The sequence below is a fragment of the Rhinatrema bivittatum genome, chromosome 14 (assembly GCF_901001135.1).
Source record: "Rhinatrema bivittatum chromosome 14, aRhiBiv1.1, whole genome shotgun sequence".
In the NCBI taxonomy this organism is placed as follows: domain Eukaryota; kingdom Metazoa; phylum Chordata; class Amphibia; order Gymnophiona; family Rhinatrematidae; genus Rhinatrema; species Rhinatrema bivittatum.
In genome coordinates this window covers 79,747,246-79,771,121 of record NC_042628.1, presented here as the reverse complement: position 1 = coordinate 79,771,121, position 23,876 = coordinate 79,747,246, and the positions used below count along the sequence as shown (strand labels likewise).

Sequence of the window (23,876 nt, the reverse complement as noted above, 5' to 3'; positions counted from 1 at the left end):
TGGGTGACTAGGGAATTAGATCAAGGAAGAGCACTTGGTGTCATCTACTTGGATTTCAGCAAAGCTTTTGATACGGTCCCGCACAGGAGGCTTGTGAATAAAATGAGAAGCTTAGGAGTGAATGCCAAGGTAGTGGCCTGGATTGCAAACTGGTTGACAGACAGAAGACAATGTATGATAGTAAATGGAACTTACTCTGAAGAGAGAGCGGTATTAAGCAGAGTGCTGCAGGGATCAGTGTTGGGACCGGTTCTGTTCAATATCTTTGTGAGCGACATTGCGGACGGGATAGAAGGTAAGGTTTGTCTTTTTGCAGATGACACTAAGATCTGCAACAGAATGGACACGCTGGAAGGAATAGAGAGAATGAGACGGGATTTAAGGAAGCTGGAAGAGTGGTCGAAGATATGGCAGCTGAGATTCAATGCCAAGAAGTGCAGAGTCATGCATCTCCCCCCATCGAACTGTATTCGATGGGGGGAGAAGGGCTGATATGTACGGAGCAGGAGAGAGACCTTGGGGTGATAGTCTCTAATGATCTGAAGTCGGCGAAACAATGTGTCAAGGCGATAGCTAAAGCCAGAAGAATGCTGGGCTGCATAGAGAGAGAGGGAAGTGATAATCCCCTTATACAGGTCCTTGGTGAGGCCTCACCTGGAGTACTGTGTTCAGTTCTGGAGACCGTATCTCCGAAGGGACAGAGACAGGATGGAGGCGGTCCAGAGAAGGGGGACCAAAAAGGTGGAGGGTCTTCATCGAATGACTTATGAGGAGAGATTGAAGAATCTAAATATGTACACCCTGGAGGAAAGGAGGAGCAGGGGTGATAGATTCAAACTTTCAGATACTTGAAAGGTTTTAATGATCCAAAGATAACGACAAACCTTTTCCGTTGCAAAAAAATCAGCAGAACCAGGGGTCACAATTTAAAACTCCAGGGTGGAAGACTCAGAACCAATGTCAGGTGTTATGGTCTTGGTTTCCCAGAATGCTAACATTGCTGTCTGTCCTCCAGGTGCATTATTTACAGTTCAGTACTAGCAGGGATGAAGGTCTGAGTCACTGTCTGCTTACGATCTGCCGTTGGGCGAGGATGTCAGGGTGGAGAAAGGTTGCCAGTTAATTTGCTGTCACTTGCACAGATTGATTCAGCCTTGCTTATTTCCTAGTGCATCTATGGATTTGTAATTCCCATTTTTCTCAGAGAAGAAGTCCATACAGATGCAGTGCAGGTAAACCAGGACTGGTTTAGTGTGACCCTGATGACCTTCAGTTAGTTGTGGACCTTAAAGAGAAACCCCTCAGGTTTCATAGCTTCTTACTGCCTGTCCCTCAAGTCACACATCGTCTGAGCTATTGCGCGAGTCATTAGACATCTGGACAGGTTGGATCAGTCCTGGTTTTATCTTCATTCTTATCATTGAGTTTGTTATAGGGAGAATTACAAGGCCAGGGAAGTAATGGGGTGAAAATAACAGGCCTGGCTCATCCTGTCCACGTGACACGGAATTCCCTGCTGAGCTTGCTTTCCACTTTTTGTTATTTCTTCACTTCCAGATGTAAGGATCAGGGCAAAAAGTAAAAAAATGCCTTCAAGTCTGTTTACTTTTTACTTAGGGTTTGTTGGGTTTTTTTTTTTGGGGGGGGGGGGGGGGATTTTTTTTCCTTTCAGAAGTTGTAGGCAATGAGATTATTGGGCAGAGAATGCCAGTTTTGTAGGCTTTTTGCTGAACCTTAAATGTAATCCTTGGTCTTATGTATCTGAGCAGCAGTGATGGAAAGGCAGGTTTTCTGCCCAGAGGAATCAGGTTTTTGGGAGAATTTGGGGATTTGGTGCTGTAGTTAAGAGCTGCACCTCCATTTACCTCTGGCTGGGACACTAATGGTGAGATCTACTCCTCGGCTGCATAAGAATGAGGAACAGTAAGCAAAACCACTTTATCTTGTTTGAGTGTTCCTAATGGGTTTTACTTCTAGTTTGGCCAGCGATACACTTCTCCACAAAGGAACCCGCACAAGATAAAGTGGTTTTGTTTATTTTTTGATGCATTTATCAGCACTTGAGAAAAGCTCTTCAGCTCTAAAAGCCTAAAACTGTTTGATGGCGCCTGAGTGGCTGTCGGTTTTTTCTTTGTAGGTTGGACAGCAGGAATCCTGACTACAGAAAATGTACGGCTGGAGACTGGCAGGACTGACTCCCAAATTTCCCTCTCCCTGCCTACTGAAGGTAAAGGCAGGCTCAGATTTCCTTTTCATAGCTTTCTAGAGTTAGAGGAATTATTATAATCAGTTAGTCGCCCAGCTGAAGAGCAAAATACGAAAAGAAAAGAGGCGGGCACAAGAGAGCAGAGAGAGGAAGAGAAATCACAGAGACTGATAAGGGGATCAGAGAGAGGCAGATCAGAGGAGGACGGGAGAGAAGAAGGGGGATGGAGAGAGAAACGGGAATCAGGAGGGGAGAGAAAGAGAGGGAATGACTGGAAAGCAGAGTGTGTGAAAAAGACAAAGAAAGAGAGATGGACCGATGGGAGGATGAGAGAGAAGGGAGACTAAGAGAGACAGAAAGAGAGAAAGAAACTGTGATAAGGTAGAATAAGTGGGATGGATGTTAGCAAACTGGCTAAAGCAGACATGGTTCTTTTATCAGCACCACTGGGGAAACTGCTCCTCTAACTTAGTGCTGGAGTCGCTGGTTTAGAACCCATATTGTGAGTTTAAATTCTAAGATCGCCAGTTGCAAAAACAGCTTGTGACAGTATAGAACCTACACACAGATAAGCAAAGAGCCACATGAAGCCTCTTTAGCCGGGGCTGGATAATTGTCTTGTCTCTGGTTTTCTAAGACATTAGGAGACTGATATAATAAGGGGTGCTAAACTTTGCACAATTGTTGGTGCACTAAAATTACTTCTAGTATCAGAATATTTGATACTAGCACTAAAATAGTGCTAGTATCAAATAGTGCTCAAACTAGCACTAAAATAGTGTGCTAGTTTGAGCACACTTTCCATGCATGAAAATAACCAGTGCATATGGAATTACGTCCGGCACAGATACATGTGTCTAACATTAACACACAATTTTTTTACTTCACCTTTAGCACTGATTCTTTTTGGGGCATCTCTAGAGGTGAAACAAAATTTTAAATTCCATTTATTTTTATGGATAGAAATGGAAGTTAAACAAAAAACCGAGCCACCTACATACTTGGGTTTCCCAACATGGAATCCCCAGTTCCCTGTACGTCCCCGGATCAGTCCAGACTCCTGGGTTTTGCCTCCCCTCCAGCAGATGGAGACAAAGAAGATTTTGACTGACACTGCCCTGTACCTCGAGGTGCCACCTACAGTCCGTCAGTATTTCTCTGTCTCCAGCAGATGGTGGAGGTTCAAAATCCTACAGTCAGTGACAGATAGATAGTTTCAAAAAAAAAAAAAGAAAAAGGAATAGATCAAAAATATAAAGAAAAAAGAGTGAAGAGAATAGGAATTTTCCTGCGCCTCCCAGGGGGGTTGGCAGGTTCTGGTGAGACCATCCCCCCCCCTGGTATTTGAGGCTGTGTGGAGCTGAGGGTTGGGGATCCTGCTTGCTTGCCCTGCTGACAGTGATTGGGGTGATACCAGGGAGCCTGGTTCACTCACCCTGAAGGGAACAGGACCCAGTGTCACTTTTGGAGCCACGTTTGGAAAACAAAAAAATTAAAATAAAGCTTCTTTGCTCAACTGTCCGGGGCTGATTCCCCATTCCCTCCGATGCTGTTCTACTGCCGTCGCAGTTTTTTCTGCCAATAGCTTTGCCGGTCCCTGGGGTAGTTCGGCCGGCTTCCGATGCTATGTGGTATGGCCTGCTGCACACAGCACTTAACTCAATATGTGTGTCTTTGTTATTTTATTGCACTTTTAACATAAGTAGAATATACAGTTCAATAGAATTAATCATAGACAAGAAAAAGGACAATATTTATAACTTTCATCAACTAGTCTTTATTATGAAACTGTTACCGAACTTTAATGGCACTTTTATAGATAGTATTAATATACACAACCTCCATCTATATAAATAAAAATGTTAAATAGTTTGAACGTAATCGATAATCTCAGAAACTACTGCACCAATTGCTTTCAAATTTGGACACAACCTTGCTTTCACTTTCGGCAAGGTTCTTCTCTATCTAGATTACATAGATGTCACACGGTTATAGATAAAAACATGTTTTTAGATGTTTGTGGGGAAAACAGCGACATCTGTTGGACAGACATGCAATACACGCTATCTACCTTGGGAAATGAAACTGCTGTACTGCGCATGCGCGGGCGGGAGCGCACGTCGGGCGCAGCGGGACCAACATGCCACTGGGAGGAGCAGTAGCGGTGCACGTCTGGCACAGCGGAACCAACATGGCGCTGGGAGGAGCAGCAGCGGTGCACGTCGGGCACAGCGGGACCAACATGGCGCTGGGAGGAGCAGCAGCGGTGCACGTCGGGCACAGCGGGACCAACATGGCGCTGGGAGGAGCAGCAGCGGTGCACGTCGGGCACAGCGGAACCAACATAGCGCTGGGAGGAGCAGCAGCGGCGGACCGGCGGTGATATCGGGCGTGGTGGTGTCGGCCGGCCGAACTTCGACACCTGGGAGGAGCTGCGGCGGCGGTCTGGTACGGCTCACGTGCACAACAGGGAGGGATCCTCGCTGACCTTGTGTGTTCGGGAGCGTGCCGCGCAGAACCGCACAAGAGGGAGAGGGACGGGGGGGGGGGGGGATCAGCTGGGAGGGCATTGGGAGCGGGAGGGGATCAGAGTCAGGGAAGGAGATTGAGAGAGGGTGCGGTGTCACTGACAAAAAGGTAGGGAGTAGACAGTGAGGGGAGGGAGAATGAAGGGGGCGGTGAGTGTCAGGGGAGAGACACAGAGGGGAGAGGTGAGTGTGAGGGGTGAGAGTTGGAGTGGGGACAGGGGAGTGAAGGGGGGGTTAGTGACCAAAGGGGGAGGGGTGAGTGTGAGGAGAGAGAGTTGGAGTGGGGACAGGGGAGGAAAGGGGGGGTGAGTGACCAAGGGGGAAGAGGATGAGTGACTGAGGTAAATGAGCAAGGGGACGGGGGAGGGGGTGAAAAGAACCTGACTCTGCCACTGCAACGCGTGGCCGGGTAACACTAGTACTTTTATATGTGCCTTTCTGTAAACCGTTGTGATGGTATATAACTTAATGACGGTATAGAAAAGATTTTAAATAAATAAATTGTTTGGAGACCAGAGCTGTTCGATTGACGCTGCAGGCACTTCTTCCTGTGCTGCAGGGGAAATCGGTCAGGATCCTGTCCGACAATGCGACAGCAGTAGCCTATATCCATCGTCAAGGAGGGACCAAGAGTCGGCCTGTGGTGATCGAGGCCCGGGAGTTGATCAGCTGGGCAGAGCGGCACCTAGTCAGGATTGCAATCAGATTTCCTCAGTCATCACCAGCTCAATCCCAGGGATTGGGAGCTGTCCAACAACGCCGTCCACCTCATATGCGACAAGTGGACCAGGCTGAGTGTGGATTTGATGGCGACGTTTCGAAATGCCAAAGCCCCGCAGTTCTTCAGTCAATGCCAGGAGCCAGGAACAGAGGGGGTGTTCTCTCTTGGCCAGGGAACGTCCTGCTGTACGTGTTCCCGCCTTGGTCTTTGGTTGGCAAAGTGCTGTGGCGTATAGAAGCTTATCCGTGAGAGGTGATCCTGGTAGCGCCGGAATGGCTGAGGCGTCCGTGGTTTGTGGATCTAGTCAATCTAGCGGTGGACGGCCCCCTGAGGTTTCATCTGCTGCCAAATCTCCTACATCAGGGGCCTGTTTGTTTGGAAGAGGCAGATCGCTTTTGTCTAGTGGCATGGCTTTTGAGAGACAATGGCTAAAGAGTAAAGGTTATTCGGATGCAGTGGTTGCTACTCTCTTGCAGTCTAGGAAAACTTCTACCTCCCTGGCCTATGTCAGGGTGTGGGGAATCTTTGAGTCTTGGTGTGTGGAGCACAAGGTGGAGCCTACTCAGGCCTTGGTGGGAGATATTTTGGCCTTCTTACAAGTTGGCTTGGCTAAAGGTTTATCTTATAGCTCTCTGAGGGTCCAGGTAGCAGCTCTTGGTTGTTTCTGTGGTAAGGTGCGAGGTGTGGCCTTGGCTGCACATCTGGACATGGTGCGTTTTCTCCGGGGGGGCAAAGCGTTTGTGTCTTCCGGTCCGGAATCCTTGTCCTTCGTGTGGTGCATTTTGAGCGTTTAAAGAGGGCAATATTAAAAGATCTTACTTTAAAAGTGTTTTTTCTCATGGCTATTTCTTCAGCACGACGAAAGTGTCGGAGCTTCAGACTTTGTCCTGTAGAGAGCCCTTCTTAAGGATTATGGATATGGGAATCTCTTTGAGGTCAGTTCCCTCCTTTCTCCCAAAGGTGGTATCCTTTCATTTGAATCAGTCAGTGGAACTCCCTTCATTTCCAGACTTGGACTGCTCCGATCCTCAGTCTAAGGACCTGCTTAAGTTGGACGTGCGGCGGGTTCTGTTACGTTACTTGGAAATTACAAATAGCTTCCGCTTGTTGGACCATCTTTTCGTGCTGTGGAATGGCCCCAAAAAGGGGCATAAGGCTTCTAGGGCCACTATCGTGTGCTGGTTGAAAGAGGCTATTGGATCTACGTATATGGTTCAAGGCCGTCTGGTTTCGGTCGGTCTTCGGGCGCATTCTACCCAGTCGCAGGCGGCTTCGTGAGCCAGTTTTGCCGCAGGAGATTTGTAGTGTGGTTACTTGGAAGTTACTTGGAAGTCTTTGCCCACCTTTGCCAGGCATTATCGGTTGGATGTCCAGGCCCCAGGTTCTGGGGGTTTTGGAGAAAGTGTGCTCCGAGTGGGACTCTCAAAGTCCCACCCCACTTAGGGAAGCTTGGGTACATCCCAGGAGTCTGGACTGATCCGGGTATGTACAGGGAAAGGAAAATTGGTTCTTACCTGCAAATTTTCATTCCTATAGTATTTATTTATTAAAAAAAAAATTTCTATACTGTCATTAAGTTATTTACCATCATAACGGTTTGCAAAAAAGGCACATATAGTAGGGTATAGTTAGTACTTTGCAAAAAAGGTGCCAGTAGTATTCGGTAACATAGAAATGTTAAAAACTAGCTGAATAATGATATATATTACCTATTGATACATGACTCATGGGTGAAGCAGATGTGATTCATTCTAGACTTTTCAGTTGTTTTTACAATTATCAGTGTGATAAAAATAATTTCCAGGTAGGTATCTGGAGATTATGTGTTAGGCGCTTTATGCCAGCTGTACCTTACTTACGGATCAGTCCAGAGTCCCGCCCATTTCAGAGCTGGGGTAACGGAGAGTCCGCTCGTTCAGTCCTTATTGTTTTTCTCTGCAGATTGCTTCTGAAGGGTACAACTGGTTCTGCTCCCACTTGGGGTTCGAGTGTGAGCAGGGTTTTTGGCGTTGCAGGGTTTCTCCTGACTTTACTCATGAGGGTGTAAAATTTTTAATAGTTTGTGTAGTTTTTATTCATTATGCTTGGGTACAGTGTAGGTGGCACCTCGAGGTACAGGGCAGTGTCAGTCAAAAACTTCTCTGTCTCCATCTGCTGGAGGGGAGGCAAAACTCAGGAGTCTTGACTGATCCATGGTACTACAGGAACGGAAATTAGCAGGTAAGACCCAATTTTCCTTTTGGCATCCCTGGACTTGGAAGACCTGAGTCCAGAACCCTAGGACTCAGGATCCCAGTACCAGTCTACCTGCATCCAGGAGACCTAGGACCAGAACCTCTTACTCCACCTAATCTGCCACACCCTGCATTCATTTACTAATCTAGTTCTCCCCCCTACCCTCACCATCTACCTTTAAAAAACGTCTGGTGGGGATGATAGGGGAAGCCATTCTACAGGAAAGGTAAGTATAGGAGGTTAGGGGGCTGTAATAATGAATGGATGGAAGGAGCGTTATGGGAGGTGGGGGGTGTTAAGGAATGTATAGTCCCGGAGCAGAAGGTCTCTGGCTGGTCCTGGGCTGGACCAGAGAACCTCCATTTAAATTCAGTGCTTAGCAGTGTGAGTTAAAATCATCTTCCACCTCTAATATCTGAAGGTAAAATGGTCATAAAGTTAGTGCACTTTTCAGTTTGGCTTGTTTTTACTGCACTATTTTAAGTATACCTTTTTTTTTGTTTACTACTCAGCAATATGCATATAATTGGCTTATTACATTGGTAGTAAAGCTTTTCTTTAGTGCATTAGTAATTGTAGCGCACGTTTTTTACCACCACTTTATTATAGCAGTGTTAAAGGAACATGCAAGTTTTGAAGTGGTCCCATGAGCAACAATTAAAGAGAGAGCCAATAAAAAGTTCCACAACAAAGCAGTCGTTTAATAGGTCCCAGGATGTTATGGGGGCTGGGTGCCATCATATAGCGGTTTTTTTTTTTTTTTTGCAAAATTGGGTGGGGTGGGGTTGTGAGCCAGGAGGCAGGGCTTCCTACAAGGTGGTTAGAAGGAGGAGAACCAGAAGGCACTTGCACTTTATCCATAGATACCTTCTTGGCTTGAATTACCAGAGTAGGGTTGTCTCTCCAGGCTTACTGTCCCTTTAACATTGTGGTGTGAGGCAGAAGGTGCATCCACCCAAGAGAGCCAGCAGATGTGCTATCCTGCTGAAACTCGCAAGAGGAAAGTCAATTCCACCTCAGGGCTTGTTGCAGATCGCAAAGTTTTTCAGGATCTGTGATAAAGCCATTTTAATATTATTGAGCTGGTTTGTGATGCAGCTTAATAATATGCCGTGTTGTGCCTAATTTCTGTGAGGGAAACAGCAGACACCAGTTTCAAACAGCACATAGTAATATGTTTTTTTTATCACATGCTAAGCATTAATTTCAGCATTTAGCACACAGGACAGTAAACGGAGCCCAGTGTCTCTAACAGTCTTGTGGTCGGATTTCTTTTTGCATGTTCCCCGATAAGATTCAGCTACGGCTGGGCCTACACCTGAAGATGATGGAAATGTGGGTAAGTCTATGCTGTGTCTTATGTGGTCCTGTGTCCCTCCAGCTCCAAGCCATTCCTCTCTCCCTTCCCAGTGCTCCTGGCATCCTTCTCTTTATTCAAACTGCTTCTTTTGTTTCCTTTCTCTTCTCCTCCAGCCTTTCTCAGTGTAGTGCCTTAGTCTCAAGGCAAACCATTTGGAGGCTTACAGCTTGCCCCATTTGTGTGCCGCTCTCTACAATAAAAAAGGAGTTGACTTATCTTAAAGCAGAATAAGCTACAATTCAAGGAGCAAAGAAGAATCACCTGCAGTTGGAAATGCTTCTTCCAATATACAGCATCCAAGAAATCTACTCTCATCCCCACAGATTTATATATTTATTTAATTAGAATTATTTATCCCTCATGCCCTCTGGGGTTATTATGGGCACCGGTAGGGTACGATACTCCCTGCTTCAAATGATACCCATACAAAATGCCTTTTCTGGACTGGAGAGTGATGATGCTCCAGTAATGGAAACTGAAGCGTAAAACGACATCTATCGAAAACTGCAAAGCAGAAAACTCCTTCTGGGATACTTTGTCCACAATGAGTCTAACTGGGGGACACATTTTGATGAGCACTAAAATGGATAAATGCCTTCCTGGATCCTCAATTCAAAGAAATATAAATCAGATGGTTAATGTAATTAAGAAGAAATTAAACTATAAAACTGATGTTATAATCAGTACAGAGAGATTTCCGAACGCTTTGCACATGGCAAAGTCCATAGCCTTTTCAGAAGTGTTACCAGTTCATGGAAAGGGAGAGGAAAGGCTTATGCTATATAGACAACTTCAGTACATGGCTCAAAGCTTGGTGTAAAGCTAAAGGTTTTAGATATATTGGGGGATAGGACTGTGTATGGAACAATAAGAGGCAAAGATGGCCTACAACTGTCCACAGCAAGAAAAAGGATCCTAAGTGAGAAATTCAGATCGTATGCCATGAGGCCTTTAAGTGAGGATGGTGGTTGCAGGTGGGATTTGGAATGTTACCCCCAACAAGTACGTAAAGTAGGTGGAGAAAATGACAAATCAACTCAATAGTCCGTGCTTAAGCAAAAGGACAGAAATTAAGACCAGGAGGAGCAGCAAGTCAAGGAAGAATAAATGGAAATCGAAGAGCACAAATGCTCCAGATCTGCAGGCTCGAGTGGTGGAGGCGTCCTTGGTTATTGTTACTATTACAGAGACATGGTTCAGTGAGTCTTATGAATGGAATATGGCCATACTGGTCTATAACTGTTGAGGAAGGATAGAAATGATAGAAAATGGGGAGGAGTATCTCTTTATATCAAGAACAATATCCAAGATCCAAGATGGCAAAAGGCAGCTAGGAAGCTGAGCTCCTGATCCTGCGGTTTATTTTTACCTTTGGTTTGCTATGGGTCAGAAAAGAAAACATCCCCTAATGCTCCACTTCCTCTAGGCCAATCCAGTGCCACCAGAATGACCCAGCAGCTTTCCAGTTTGACTCTTTGAAGCAGCCTGTTTATGAGCGCCTATGGAGGAAAGACATATAGAAAGATGCCTTCCAACCTGTGCTAAACTAGGACTTTGATGCCCATAGATCCCCTGTTCTCTGTACCAGCTGAAACACCGATCTATATCCACATTCTATTGGGTTGCCATCAGATCCACCTGCGGCCAACCCCACCTGCAACAAATATGGCAAAACACATCCTAGTTCAACTCCCATTCCCCGGGATCCAGTGATTATAGCTGAGGAAGTCAGCCTGAATGTTTTCCTGACTGGCATTGTGCACTGCCAAGAGGAACTTCAAGTTCTTTTCCATTCATGAGAACAGGAATGAGGTGTCCAATAAAACAATCCCATTTCTGGGTTCTCCCTTGCCTAAAAGATACTGTGAAGGTAGGCAGACTTCTGGGAAGTACCTAAGAGATACTGTGAAGGTGGGCGACTTCTGGGAAGTACCTAAGAGATACTGTGAAGGTGGGAGACTTCTGGGAAGTCAAGCTAGGTTGAGAGAACCTTGCTCAAATCTCATCTTGGAGTGAGTTTCCTCACTCCGAAGGCCATCAAATCTTCACAAGAGACCACTGTTCTGTTCGTAGGTGTCACGTAGAATGTCAAAGTGGCCCCTAACCCCCTACACTCTTACCTAACCCCCACCTCGAGTTACTAGGTGGGCTTACTATAGGGATACAAATACCTACCTATGGGCCATGATATTATGGCCAGGCTCTCTCGCTCTCTCTCTCTCTCACTCTCACTCTCACTCTCACACTCTCTCTCCCCCTCTCCCCCCCAGGCTCTGGGACCTTCAATTCCCCTGAAATAGGCCATACAGGAGGCATTGCAAACAGCAAGGAAACCTTACCACATGGTCAGGGCAGCTATCACACAGCCTAACACAATCCAAAGAGGTGTTGTTAAAATCAGCATTATGGCTGTGCGATAGCTCTTCGCAGACAGGCTAACCAGCCCACTCTCCGCCCCTAACTCCTCCTATTTTCTGAATTTGCATCGCACCATACGATATGGTGCTATCGCATGCATTAAACACGTTTACGCATGCGTTAAGAGCCTATCACATGCGTTAACGGGGCTTTTCGCATGCAATAAGCCCTTAACGCATGCGAAAACGCCTTATCGCATTTTGATAAATGACCCCCTAAGTTTGTTTCTCAAGATATTTCTCAAAATGTACATATAATCTCATCATTGATTAATGGCAGTTGTTACTTCACTTTACCATCCTCTTTCTTGCCCTAAGTCGTCATCCCAAGGTTTCCTTGTACTCTAGAGCTAAGAATCCAAGTTGATTGGCAGGATTCTTAGCTCTGGATATCTTCAGTTTATTTTTTGGAGTCACATCCTGTTTATATCTGCTAACTCAGTCGTCATCCCATGGTTTCCTTGTACTCTACCATACCATCTTTAAAGCTATTTGGCACAGTTATTAAACTTTTCACTTATGTCATTCATCTGTCTTGTATCAGAAGGACCAGTTTTTTTGATAATAAATATTCTGTCTCAATCCTGCTCCACCAGTGAAAAAGCAAATTATTAAAAAGATACAAGAAAGATAAATAAAATATATTGTTAATATGGATACTTCTGTGATCATAAGAAAAAAAGAAAAACACATTTTTTTTGTCCCAGACTTCATTTTGAAGTCATTTTCTTGAACATTATCTCTCATCTCTGCATATAAGAAATTTATTGTAGATGTCTTTGCTAATCTCACTAAATCTTGTTTCTTTATCCACATTATATATTATATATTCTTCATGAATTTCCTCACTCCTTCTTTACTATCAAAGATCCAGCTTGAAAAAGGGTTAACTTAGCAGGAAATTGTAGAGAGAATTTACAATATGCAATATGATGTCATTTCTCTATGAATAGCCAGAAATTTGGCTGAGAAATCCGTAAACAATAAAAGTTTGTGATATTCAAAGTGCAACTCCTTTTTAAGTAACTCAACTTTAACCACAAAATTCAGTAATTACTTGCCTTGGTTTACCATTATCAGTTTGCAAAGTCCCTAGTTGGTGTGCTCTCTCATTTATAACTTTCTCAGCCTTCTTGATTATTCCAAGGACCTCCAGCAGCCATGTTTCATAAAACTGCCTCAGTTCTCCATTTTTGACGCTCTCAGGAAGTCCAACAACACGAATATTGTTCCTTCTACTGTGTTTTTCCAAGTCTTCTATATTATCTTCCAAGTGTTGATTTTTCCTTTGTAATGAAAGCAGGCTTACGTTTAGAACTTCCACTCGATCTTGTAATGCCACTCTCTGCTCCATTACAATAATGGCAGTGTTGTTTGTTTCCATCTTTTCATTAAGTTCATCCAGTGTTGACTGGAGCTTCTGTAGTTTATCACTCACAGTCACTGAAACCACTTTTGTAAGTTCATGCAGCAAATTTTCTTGATTTCCTCCATCGCAGTGGTAGGCCTTGGTGCCATTTTGTCTTCCTGTGTCTTCGACTTTTCACTCACAATTCTCTTTGATTTAGTTGACATCTCAGGATTCTTGTGAATAACAAAGTTGTTAGCAGGCAATCAGCTTTGCCATGTGCATAAAAAAAAAAATCTTAAAAGGAGTCACTTTTTAAGAAAATTAAGAATGGTTTCATTGGTTCACCAGAGCTACATCAAGGATATTGACTCATCACTGAGTCATCACCGGGAGTCCTCTCCAGCAAACCTTCTTGTAGCTCCATGCTCGTGACCTCTGTGTACTGAGCTTCCATTCTCAGCTTTCTCCCAACCCTCAGAACAGCAAAGATGCTGCAGAGCAGGAGTGAGGTGCATCGGCAGAGCTGTGTAAGGGAATTTCAGTGCTATAATGAGAGGGGGATTCTGCAGGGCAGGAGGGGGAGGAAAGGCTCTGGCTTCACCATGCCAGCCTGTGCCCAGTACTATCAAATTTATGATTATTTGGTGGCAAAACCATATCAATTTTCTTTACAGGTAATACAACAAATACGGCAGAGACTCATGAAAGCCACAGTGTCAGCCATTCAACCTTGACCTCCCCAGGTGAAGTAAAGCTTTTCGTTCTTCCACTCATTTGTAATAGATTTAACACCCATTTAGTTTAGTTTTATTTTAATTACTTATTTATTTTAAAATATTTGTTACCCGCCCTTCCTCTGTTCAAGGTGGGGTAGAAAAACCAAACACAATTTAGTTGAACACCTATTTGTAATAGATTCATACAATCTCACCAGAGTATTTCAACCAAATATAAAGATGTCCATATTTGACTCATCTTTCTTTTGTCTGCTCTGTGTCATTACCTGCCTGCTCAGGAAGGCAGCCATTTTGTTTACTAGTAATGTCAACAGCTGGAATAGCAACATGTCACGCTGATGTATATTGTTTCCTAGATAACATTTTATGGGCTCAGTATTCAGAGCTAGCTGGTTAACTAATTTATTTTATTTATTTATTTATTTAAGGTTTTTTTATACCGGCATTCATGAACTCGTTCACATCATGTCGGTTTACAGAAAACAGGGGTGCGGATAATACAACCAAAAAACATAAATAACGTGATGAAGAGAAGCAGTTACAATTAACAAGGGCTAATGAACTGGGAATGTAAGAAATAGAAAGAGATAGAGGAGAATAATTATGTACAAAAGTTCAATATAAATATGGTGTCTCATATGTACAGTCTCTGAGTAGAGAGTTTGTTTATGGTGCATATTAGGTAGAGTTCGAGAAGGCTTAATTTAGATGTATAGAACTTATCTGACTAAGTTACAATGTGTATTTAGTGGCACGGCTAAGCCACTGAATATGCACATATAAGTAAGCACTTAGCCAAATAAGTTCTAACCAGTTTAGACATACTATTGGACGCATCTAAGTTAGCCATATAACTTATGCGGTTAACTCCAGATATTGCTAGTTAGCTGGATAAGTTATGCGGCTAACTTGCTTTTCTCCGATCTGCCCACCACATTCCTACTACACACCCACAACTTATGTGGCTAACATTTTAGGCAGATAAGTGACTTAGATGGCTAAGCGGTGGCGACTGAACGTAGGCGCATATTCAGTGGCCGCTACTTAGCCGCGTAAATTCTACTTATCCCACTAAATAGCAATGAATGTATTTTGAATATTGACCTCAGTATTTTGAAGAGTCTGCCCAAGTCTAGACTGATGACTTCAGAGCAAGATGAGCACTACCAGACAGGCAGCAAAGTAGACAAGGCAACTACAGCAGTCCTCATTCCATCAATTACCATCACTGCTCCGTCTCCCTTCCTCTCTGCCCTCTGCTGGTTGTCTTGTGCATTTGATAGCATTTGCAGAAGGAAAATACAGAAACAAGTAGCAGCAGACTCTAACATTGGGTGAGGGCTGCATGTGGTGGGCTCCCTCATGCTGTTACCCTATCACCCACTCTGCTATAGTTTCTGGCCTTGTCCTTCTTCACTGCCATCCTAGTAGGTTCTGACAGAGAAGGGTGACCAAAATGATGAAGGGGATGGAACAGTTCCCCTATGAGGAAAGGCTGAAGAGGTTAGGACTGTTCAGCTTGGAGAAGAGACGGCTGAGGGGGGGATATGAGAGAGGTCTACAAAATCATGAGAGGTCTAGAACGGGTAAATGTGAATCAGTTATTTACTCTTTCGGATAATAGAAGGTCTAGGGGAACTCCATGAACATAAGTACATAGAAGTTAGCAAGTAGCACATTTAAAACTAATCAGAGAAAATTCTTTTTCACTCAATGCACAATTAAGCTCTGGAATTTGTTGCCAGAGGATGTGGTTAGTGCAGTTAGTATAGCTGTATTTAAAAAAGGTTTGGATAAGTTCTTGGAGGAGAAGTCCATTAATGGCTATTAATCAAGTTTACTTAGGGAATAGCCACTGCTATTAATTGCATCAGTAGCTTGGGATCTTCTTGTTTGGGTAATTGCCAGGTTCTTATGGCCTGGATTGGCCACTGTTGGAAACAGGATGCTGGGCTTGATGGACCCTTGGTCTGACCTAGCATGGCAATTTCTTATGTTCTTATGTTCTCCATGTTTCCTGCTATTCCAAGCGCTGCCCCTCCAGGATCTGACCTTCTTCCCTTCCCTGCTGCTCCAAGAAAGGATCATCTTTCCCCTATGCAATCTTCCGTTCATGCCGCTCCAGGCTTTGAGATTCTCCCTCGCCGCTGCTGCTTCTGGCTATAACCTCTTCTGCGACCTTCCTCCTGCTGCTGCTCCTAACTCTTCTGTGCCCTCTTCCCCAATAAAATAGCCTGGCCGCACACACAAGAATGCCCATTGCTGAGGCAGTGACAGGGGGCAAGGGCAGTCCTTAGATATAGAAATCCTGCTGATGCCATCATTGGGTGCCACGGGGTTTTCCTGCCATTGGCCCTTTAAGAAAGGTTGTGTGGCACTTGCATGCGCCTTTGGGTTCCACAGGGAAAGCAGGAAGAAGGCGTCTGCGCCACGCTGGAGGCTGAGGCCTGCAGAGTCATTGCCGTGTTCCTGCCATGTTGAGGAAGTGTTGCCGGTGCAGGAGTGAATCCAGGAGAGCGGCCCGTCACGGGCCTACCCCAGTGCTGGCCAATCATAACAATAAACTCTCCTTGTATTTAAAATATTGATGAAAGAAAATATTTTTGCTGTATCTAAAACAAATGTGATAACAAAAGTAGGTCTAGTTGAGCTGTTATCATATGAAGATTAAAGAAACTGAGCTTGAGCAGGGGGCTAAGAAATCAGAAGCCCCCGTCCGGAGAACTCAGACCCTCCTTCAGGGGCTGCTGCTTAAGGGGGTCATCAGCGTCATCAAGCGCTTGCCTTCCAAGAAGCCTCTGGGGTCCCGGGCAGTGGAAAGTCAGCTGATGGTCATCTTAAACAGTGTCCATGCCTCCTCGAAGCTTTTAACCTTCTGGATTGCTCCTTCCAGTTTCTTTCTAACAAGTTTCCTCATTTAATCATCCCCCTTTTCACTTCGCAGACATTCATCTCTCATTTCTCTCTCTCTCTCTCTCTTACGCCCTGTTTCCATGGTTTCCTTCTAGCTTCCTCTGTTTCTCCCCTCCTTATTGCCTTTTCCTCTGTTGCTATCACTTCATCTTTATCTCCTTTGTTCTCGCTTTCCATCTCTTCCCCTCTATGTCCATCTTTCACTTCCCTCTCCATTACTCATTCTTCCATATTCCTTCATCCTCCTTTCCCCTTCATAAAACAAACCCTTTCACTTTCTAGACTTTCCCTCATTTCCCATTCTTTCTGCTTCTCCACCTTCTATCTTTCCCGCTGTTCCCACCTCCTGCTCCTTCATCTTGTTCCATGACAGGCAGAATGGTGACAAACTGGTAATAATGGATGGACACAGCGAGAGAGGCCCACGTATGTCCCTGTAGGGGAGGCTCACTCGCCGCCCCACATCCTTTTTGATTTAGAGAGGAAACATGTACTCCTGGAAGAGGAGGGGAACAACCTGCAGGGGGCGTCCCTATTCTTACTGCTTTTGTTGCCTTTAAATGTTGAGGGGGAGAGACATTCAGGTTTCAGTAGCTGGAACATCTGGACGTCCCATCACTACAACCAAAATGCAGGAAACAGAGCAGGCAACCAGGAAGTCTTCCAGAAGATCTGGGCAGGTTGAGTTGTCTGGACTGGAGACCCTGTAACCCCCATTAGTGCAAAGAAGCCTCAATGTATTGTCATTGGCTGATGAGATTCCTTGCTCTCTTTTGATAGGATATACGTCTCGCAAAGGAGGGGATTCCACCACAAGAAGACCAACTCCAGGTATAGAATCAGCAAGGGATTCAATCTATATAGTATACAATAACCTTGGGCCTTGGGGAGGGTTGGCACCTGGCTCCATGTCATAAGGAACAGGTTAAATCAATACTAGTTTTGGTCCTTGACTGTTCTTGCTTGCTGCCTGCCACTGACCCTTGCCTGGTCCTTGACCATTCTTCCTTGCTGCCCACCTCTGACCCTTGCCTGGACCTTGACTGTTCTTGCTTGCTGCCTGCCTCTGACTGTTGCCTGGACCTTGACTGTTCTTGCTTGCTGCCCACCTCTGACCCTTGCCTGGTTCTGGTTCTGTATCAATCTATACTCTGAGATACCCTCGCCTAAGTCCTACTGGGCTCTGGAACCCAAGAGCTCAACAAGCGGGGAAAAGGGCTAGTAAAAGGTGAAGCTCATGACCAGCCTCATCCCAGGGTACGTCTGCCAGCTGTCTGTGGGGGCCTAGGGGCTTTGCTCCCTCGGATATGCCAACCACACCAGAGCAACAAGGGTCCACATGTATGACATCTGAATCCTCTGCAGGATCTTGGAGGCATCTCTCTTTTCACCTTGCTTCTTGCTTTCTTTTGCATCTGCTGCTGGTGTCTGTTATTTATTGATAGTTACAGCTTCTTCTTTGCCAGCAATCATCTATCTGCCTTTGACTGAGCTCTCAGAGTTCCTTATCACAGCTGTAGCAGGTCTGCTGTCTGTGCGGCTATGTTCAATGCTATGCCATTCACAGTGAGTATCAAACTGTTCAGCACTCAATTAATGTTTTGGTATTAAGATCTGATTTTTCTCTGCTAAAAAAAAAATAAAAGAAGAGGTTTAGCTTTCTCTATAGGCTCCCAAGTTAGGACATCAGGAGCTGAAGACAAAATAAAGTTCTCTGTATTGCAGGTTTTTGAAAACTGACCACACTGATGTTGAAATGCAATTTTCAACCTGACTACCAGATAGCAACATACCATACACTTCCTGTTTAAGTCATACAAAAGCCAGACCTGGGTGATGCCATCAAGAGTGGAGTTGAGACCCAGTGATTATATATCTGGATTGCCTCCCACACTACACTTTTATATTATTTAAGATGTGTAATAGCTATTACTGTATTTTAATCTGCATTCTATACAGTACCTTGAGGCTCACTCGGAGAAAGACTTAAAGAACATAACACGTACTTGTTGGCAATAGAAGAGGGAATGTATCTTGTACCGAAGTGAATAAACTCTTGTTTGATTAGACACATTTTTATCTTGATGAACTATCGTACCTCAAATTCAGCAATCATGAAATAAAACGTTTCAGTAGCATTAATAATAGTAATAATAATAGTTTCTTGGTTTTGATTTTACAGACCTTTCCAAAGTCCGACAGCACAATGAAAGAATCTTTTATTATGGTTGGTAACGCCTCATCCTTCTCCCAACTAATCCAGAAGCTCTTTCCTCTCTGAATACTAAAAACGATTGCTATGTTCAGCGGGGAGGCGCTTAACTAGATAACTATTTAGGCAGATAAATAGTTATCAGGTAGATTTTCAAAAGGTTGCACGCGTGAAAAACGGGAGTTCCGTGCGTGGCCGGGCCTTGCGCACGTCATGTGCACTTTCATGGGAGCCCAGCCACGCACGTAACTCCTGTAACGCACAGAAGTGCCGGACGCAAGGAAAGGGGCAGTCTGGGGAGTGGGGCGGGGCTGGAGGTGGCGGGTACAGGATGAGAAAGGGGTTAGGGAGTGAGGAGGAGAGGGGAAAGGAAAGAGAGATTAGGTAGGGGGTAGGGAAGTGGGAGAGGCTCAGTCTCGTAGCTGCATGTATGTTTGCAATGTTGGGCCGAATGCACATGCGAGCGGCCCCTGGATTTTATAACATGTGCCTGCCTGGTGCACGTGTTATAAATCGGCACATGCATGTGTGCGTGCCGGGAAGTGTGCGCGTCTTTTCAAATCTACCCCTATCTGTCTAAGTAGTGGGCGGGGTGAGGGTGTTCCAGGGCATGGCTACCTATCCAGTTAACGTAGCTGAAGAAGAGCGGATATCCAGCCTTATCTGCCTAACACCTAGAGCAATAAACTGGTTTGTTCATGGGAGGGGTCTCGCTATTGCAGGGGATGTTACCAGGATAGTGGGGCCCCCCTCCCCTGAAAAAAAATCATGTTCTTTTTTCTCATGGCCATAGGCCATGGGATAAAAGAACACAGGTTGAGTGACGGTCAATGCTGACCCCAGGGATCACCACTTGAGGTGGCCCCAACTCCTCAAATGTAAAAAAAAAAGTAAGCATTTCATATGCAGCGATAGCCCTCCCCAAAGGATGATATAAAAGGCAAGCGCCCCCCCCCCCCAATAGTGAAATGACTTCATTGGGGAATAGGGCCCCCTCTGGCACCCCTGCCCCTAACGTTATAAATAAAAATCCCCCCTCCCTCCCCCCAAATGTAAAAAAAACTTCTCACTAGTGTTTAGGGAGCTCCTTGACTCCACCCACTGACCCCCCTCCCACACTCCCTGAAACTTAAAAGTTCAATGAGGGTCCCGTGATGGTGCTGGGGGCCCCCTAGCACCTGTCCCAGTTGACGCCATTTTTCAAAATGGTGCCAACCTGACCTTGTCCCCGTTGTCACAGGTGCAAGGTCCAGCGACCTGGACTTTGCCCTTCCACAATAAAATATTAACATGAAATTGCCTATTAATGGCCTTCTTTGCATGCATTTGCATTATTTATGCATGCAAATTACATGCAAAGCAGGTTGTAATAGGGGAGGCAAACTGGGTAGGGCCATGCATCATAATGTGTACATTGCACGACATAAGCTATTTAACGCACATTAGAGTACTCCCATGGCTTTAAGTATCATCCAGTCAAGTTAGCTAAATAAGACCTAGATTTATCATTTTGCTATAAAATTGCTAAAAATAGCAACCACAATAAATAAAAATGGGGTGTGGTGAGAGAAAGAGAGAGAGAGAGAATGTGAGTGAGTGAGAGAGAGAATGTGAGTGACTGACTGACTCTCTTTATAAGGCTCTCATATAAGTGAACTTTATACCACTGCAAGAGGGGCAACTAGTAACTCGGAGTGAGGTTTTGGGGGGCAGTTTTACATGCACAGTCAAAGGTACGAGCAGCACCTTATGCATCAGTGAAGATTTGATGTGATTTGGAGTGAGGAAAGCTACACAAAGCTGAGATTTGCACAAGCTACGACAGAAGTACAATGTAGAAATCTCATCTTTGTGTAGCTTTCCTCACTCCAAATCGCATCAAATCTGCTGTTCGTACCGCTGACTGTGCATGTAAAATTGCCCCCACGCCCATGATCACATGATTTGATAAATGACCTGGTAAGTTAGGGCTGCCACAGAAAAAGGAGGTGCAAATCTCTGCAAGATCATTTTTCCATGAGCAATTTTCAAAGGAAAAGCTTGTAGGTGCTTTTCTTTCCAGAACAGGTGCAAAGTCCGTGGGTAAAAATAGCCACAAACTTTGCATCAAAATGCAAAGTATTGAAAATTGCCCCATTAATTGTTAGAGGGGTGATGGTGATATTTTTTTTACTAACGATAATAGAAATGTGTGAAGTTTACCTGGCTAGAAGGAATAAACTGATTCTTTGTCTCTAATGACCAGATTATGTTACACTGATGATATATGGACTGATCTTTTCTGCTGTTCTCTTCATCCTGGGAATTCTTATCCTAACTTGTAAGTGTTGTCCTTACACTGCTGTTTTCCATTCGTTTGTTGCTTGTTAATGCAATTAATTGTATGTAGCGCTAGGTTGGTATTCCTGGCTAAAACACAGACACTAGGAGTTCTGTCCAGGATCAGTGCATAATCTCAGTCTTTGATCCGTACCAGTAATTCCTCATGAAATTTGTGGAGGCAGAAAACTAATGCCCCTCCACCTTACCAGGCAGTTTTGATAGTAATGAGCTGAGACCATGCCAGTAAGTGTTATATTCAGTGCTCCTCATGAGCTGATACAATCTGCAGCATCTCTGACCCAAACATTTGAGTCAAGATCAGTTGAGGAAGGAAATTCCCATTGTAAAGTGTATCATGTGCTGAACACTCATCTCACGCCTGTTCATTTTCCGAATGCATGAGGCGAGGGAAAGGGAATGAGGGATCCCTCCCTGGGATTATTCTGGTGTCACATAACGCCTCCCAGACATACCCAAGCCTTCTCACCAACTTGTACTTAACAGCCAGCAGACTTCATTCTAGACCGCACCAATATTCATTCTATAACGGAGAGTGGCTTACATCTTCATTCTGAATGTCTGGAATCCCTGGGATACAAGACATAGTTTGTATTATTTTTGTTTTAAAAAGCATTTCATGCTATGCACCCCTTTTCACTGCCCAACTTGAACAGGGAGATAAAGTGACTTGTCTAGAGTCAACATAGAGTCAGTGACCGAGCTAGGGTTAGCTCCAAGTGATCCTTTCATCTCTTCTACTGTATTTGCCCTGAACGTTGTACAACGTTGTGCAACGTCTGCCTGACATTTCTCTTTCCTCCCTTTTTCATTTCAGGCGGTCGATGCAGGAACATCTCCTCATGTCAGCGGAAGGAGAGAAGGTAAGGCCTCCAGTAGAAGCCTTCTTCATGTTCACTTTGATAACCAGGCTAATGCTTAACTTGTTTTCCTGTTGCTTCCAGGAAGTACAACATCACGCAGAATTGAGAAGAAACTCTTGAGGTTTCCTGCATCCAACAGGAAGAATCAAAGCTCATACTGGGACCTGGCCTATTCACGACTCCTTGGAGAAAAATAGTCATCAACTATCAATAAATGTCTCTTATGTAAAAATGAGGACTTCAGTTGTCTGCATCAATGTATTTTAGTTTTTTTGGATAGTCCTTAATGAACTGCCTTTTCCTGAAGTTGAAATCATTTTCTAGAATCTCTGCATCATTATCAGCTTTGTTATATGAATTTTGGGCATGTTCCCACATTTTCAGCTTCTATAATTTATATTAACACTGAACAATGAGTTCCCCTGCAGCAGATCCTGAATTGTCATTGATTTATGATTTCCACTTCAGTGTACCCAGTGTTAACACTAAATAGTGACTTCTGCCATGTACTGTGCACTAATACTGAATGATGATATCCCCCACTTAGTAACCTCAAACATACCCTGATGGTTAAACTTATTATCAGGCCTATGCAATATCGGGCGCTCAGGCCAGCGCACCAGTTAACTCTGTGTTAGACATGCGTTTTGGACGCACTAAGCTAACACCCGATACAATAACGGGATTAACGCGTCCAAAACACATGTCCAATCGAGTGCGCAGCTAATAGTGCTCATCACATGTAAATTTATGTAGATGAGGGCATTAACCATTGTCCCGGGATGCAAAAAATTACCACTTGCCCAGTTTGCCCTCTTCAATGTGGAAAATGTAATGCAAGCCCTAGGCTGGGGTTTCTTCTACAAAGTATCTTCCTTATCATCCTGCTGCACCAATCCAGAGTCATGGGACATACTCAAGTCCAATTAAACTGGGAGGGAAGAATTTAGGGCTGTCATAAGGATTCTAGCTGTAAAAACTGAGTGCTACATGGTATGTACATCTAATCTGTAGTGTTTCATAAAGGTATATACTGAAGACCATGTTGCCATCTTATAAATAACTTCCGGTGCAAGCACTGAAGATTCCACTTAAGAAGATGCCCTCTCAATGAATAACGTGATTTGTCTTCTTCATCCACTTAGCTAGACATCATAGAAGTTGCCTCACCTTTGCACAGTCCTCCAAATAAAAGCAATTTATTGTATCTGTATTTCTAAACGTCAACTCTGGCAACTCCAAGCAAATATGGCTTTTTGTGTAAGTAAATACACTTTCGTGAGTGCCCAGATGACTCCGTGTCATGAGAGAGAGTCTAAGCCAGGCTTGGTTTTATTGAACTGTATGTGGGGTAGTTCCTGCTTTCCTTGGAGGACTGGGATTTATTGCCACAGGGAAAAGGGGCGGGCTGAGAGGAGGGAATGGAAAGTATTCCTAGGGATTTCAGTTTGTACCCATGGCCCTCCGCCAGCTCCGAAATTTCAAAAGAACATTCCAGGGAGAGTTTTCCTATGAAAATTAGCTTGCACTTAGAGACCTGCAAGCTTCCTGTCCAGTTTCAAAATTGCCCTCCCCCCCCCCCCCCCCCGTATATGTTTAAATGCAAAACAAAATAAAAAGCAGAATCGCTTAAGCCCTCCCTAGGGGAAATAGGGGAGATTGAAAAATGATAGAAACCAGTCGTGCCGAGCAAAAAAGTGGCAGCAGGTACTTCAAATTAAAATCCAGGAAACTAAATGGGACTAAAAGTTTGTCTCATGGATGCAGAGTGTATGTTTACATATAGCCCCATGACAGTCATATGTTCAGTGTGTCATGCATGTGAGAACCATCTGTCAGGTGTGTCCCAGCCAAAAATAGGTTGAGAACCACTGTTTTAAGTCATGGGTTGCCAAATCCAGTTCTCAAGAGTCACAAACGGGACTGGTTTTCAGAGTTTTTAGTGAAAATGCATTAGACAGATTTGCATACAATGGAGGCAGGCGGAGAGGGC

At 44.5% G+C, this 23,876-nt stretch overlaps 1 protein-coding gene across 2 annotated transcripts in view; it reads left to right on the top strand.

Annotated features, from left to right (window-relative positions):
• Window positions 1-22,119, top strand: part of LOC115075689 (FXYD domain-containing ion transport regulator 5-like) — a 121,028-nt gene extending 98,909 nt beyond the window's left edge. Inside the window, exons 3-10 of one of the 2 annotated variants that reach the window (XM_029576320.1) lie at window positions 2,138-2,227; window positions 8,985-9,029; window positions 13,493-13,561; window positions 17,249-17,299; window positions 18,651-18,695; window positions 20,926-21,000; window positions 21,838-21,883; window positions 21,965-22,119. In XM_029576320.1, coding sequence (XP_029432180.1) covers window positions 2,138-2,227; window positions 8,985-9,029; window positions 13,493-13,561; window positions 17,249-17,299; window positions 18,651-18,695; window positions 20,926-21,000; window positions 21,838-21,883; window positions 21,965-21,989 — 446 coding nt within the window. In that variant the 3' untranslated portion in view covers window positions 21,990-22,119. The remainder of the gene's footprint in view (window positions 1-2,137; window positions 2,228-8,984; window positions 9,030-13,492; window positions 13,562-17,248; window positions 17,300-18,650; window positions 18,696-20,925; window positions 21,001-21,837; window positions 21,884-21,964) is intronic. The other variant, XM_029576321.1, reaches the window with a different exon arrangement.
• The last annotated feature ends 1,757 nt before the right edge of the window (window positions 22,120-23,876 follow it).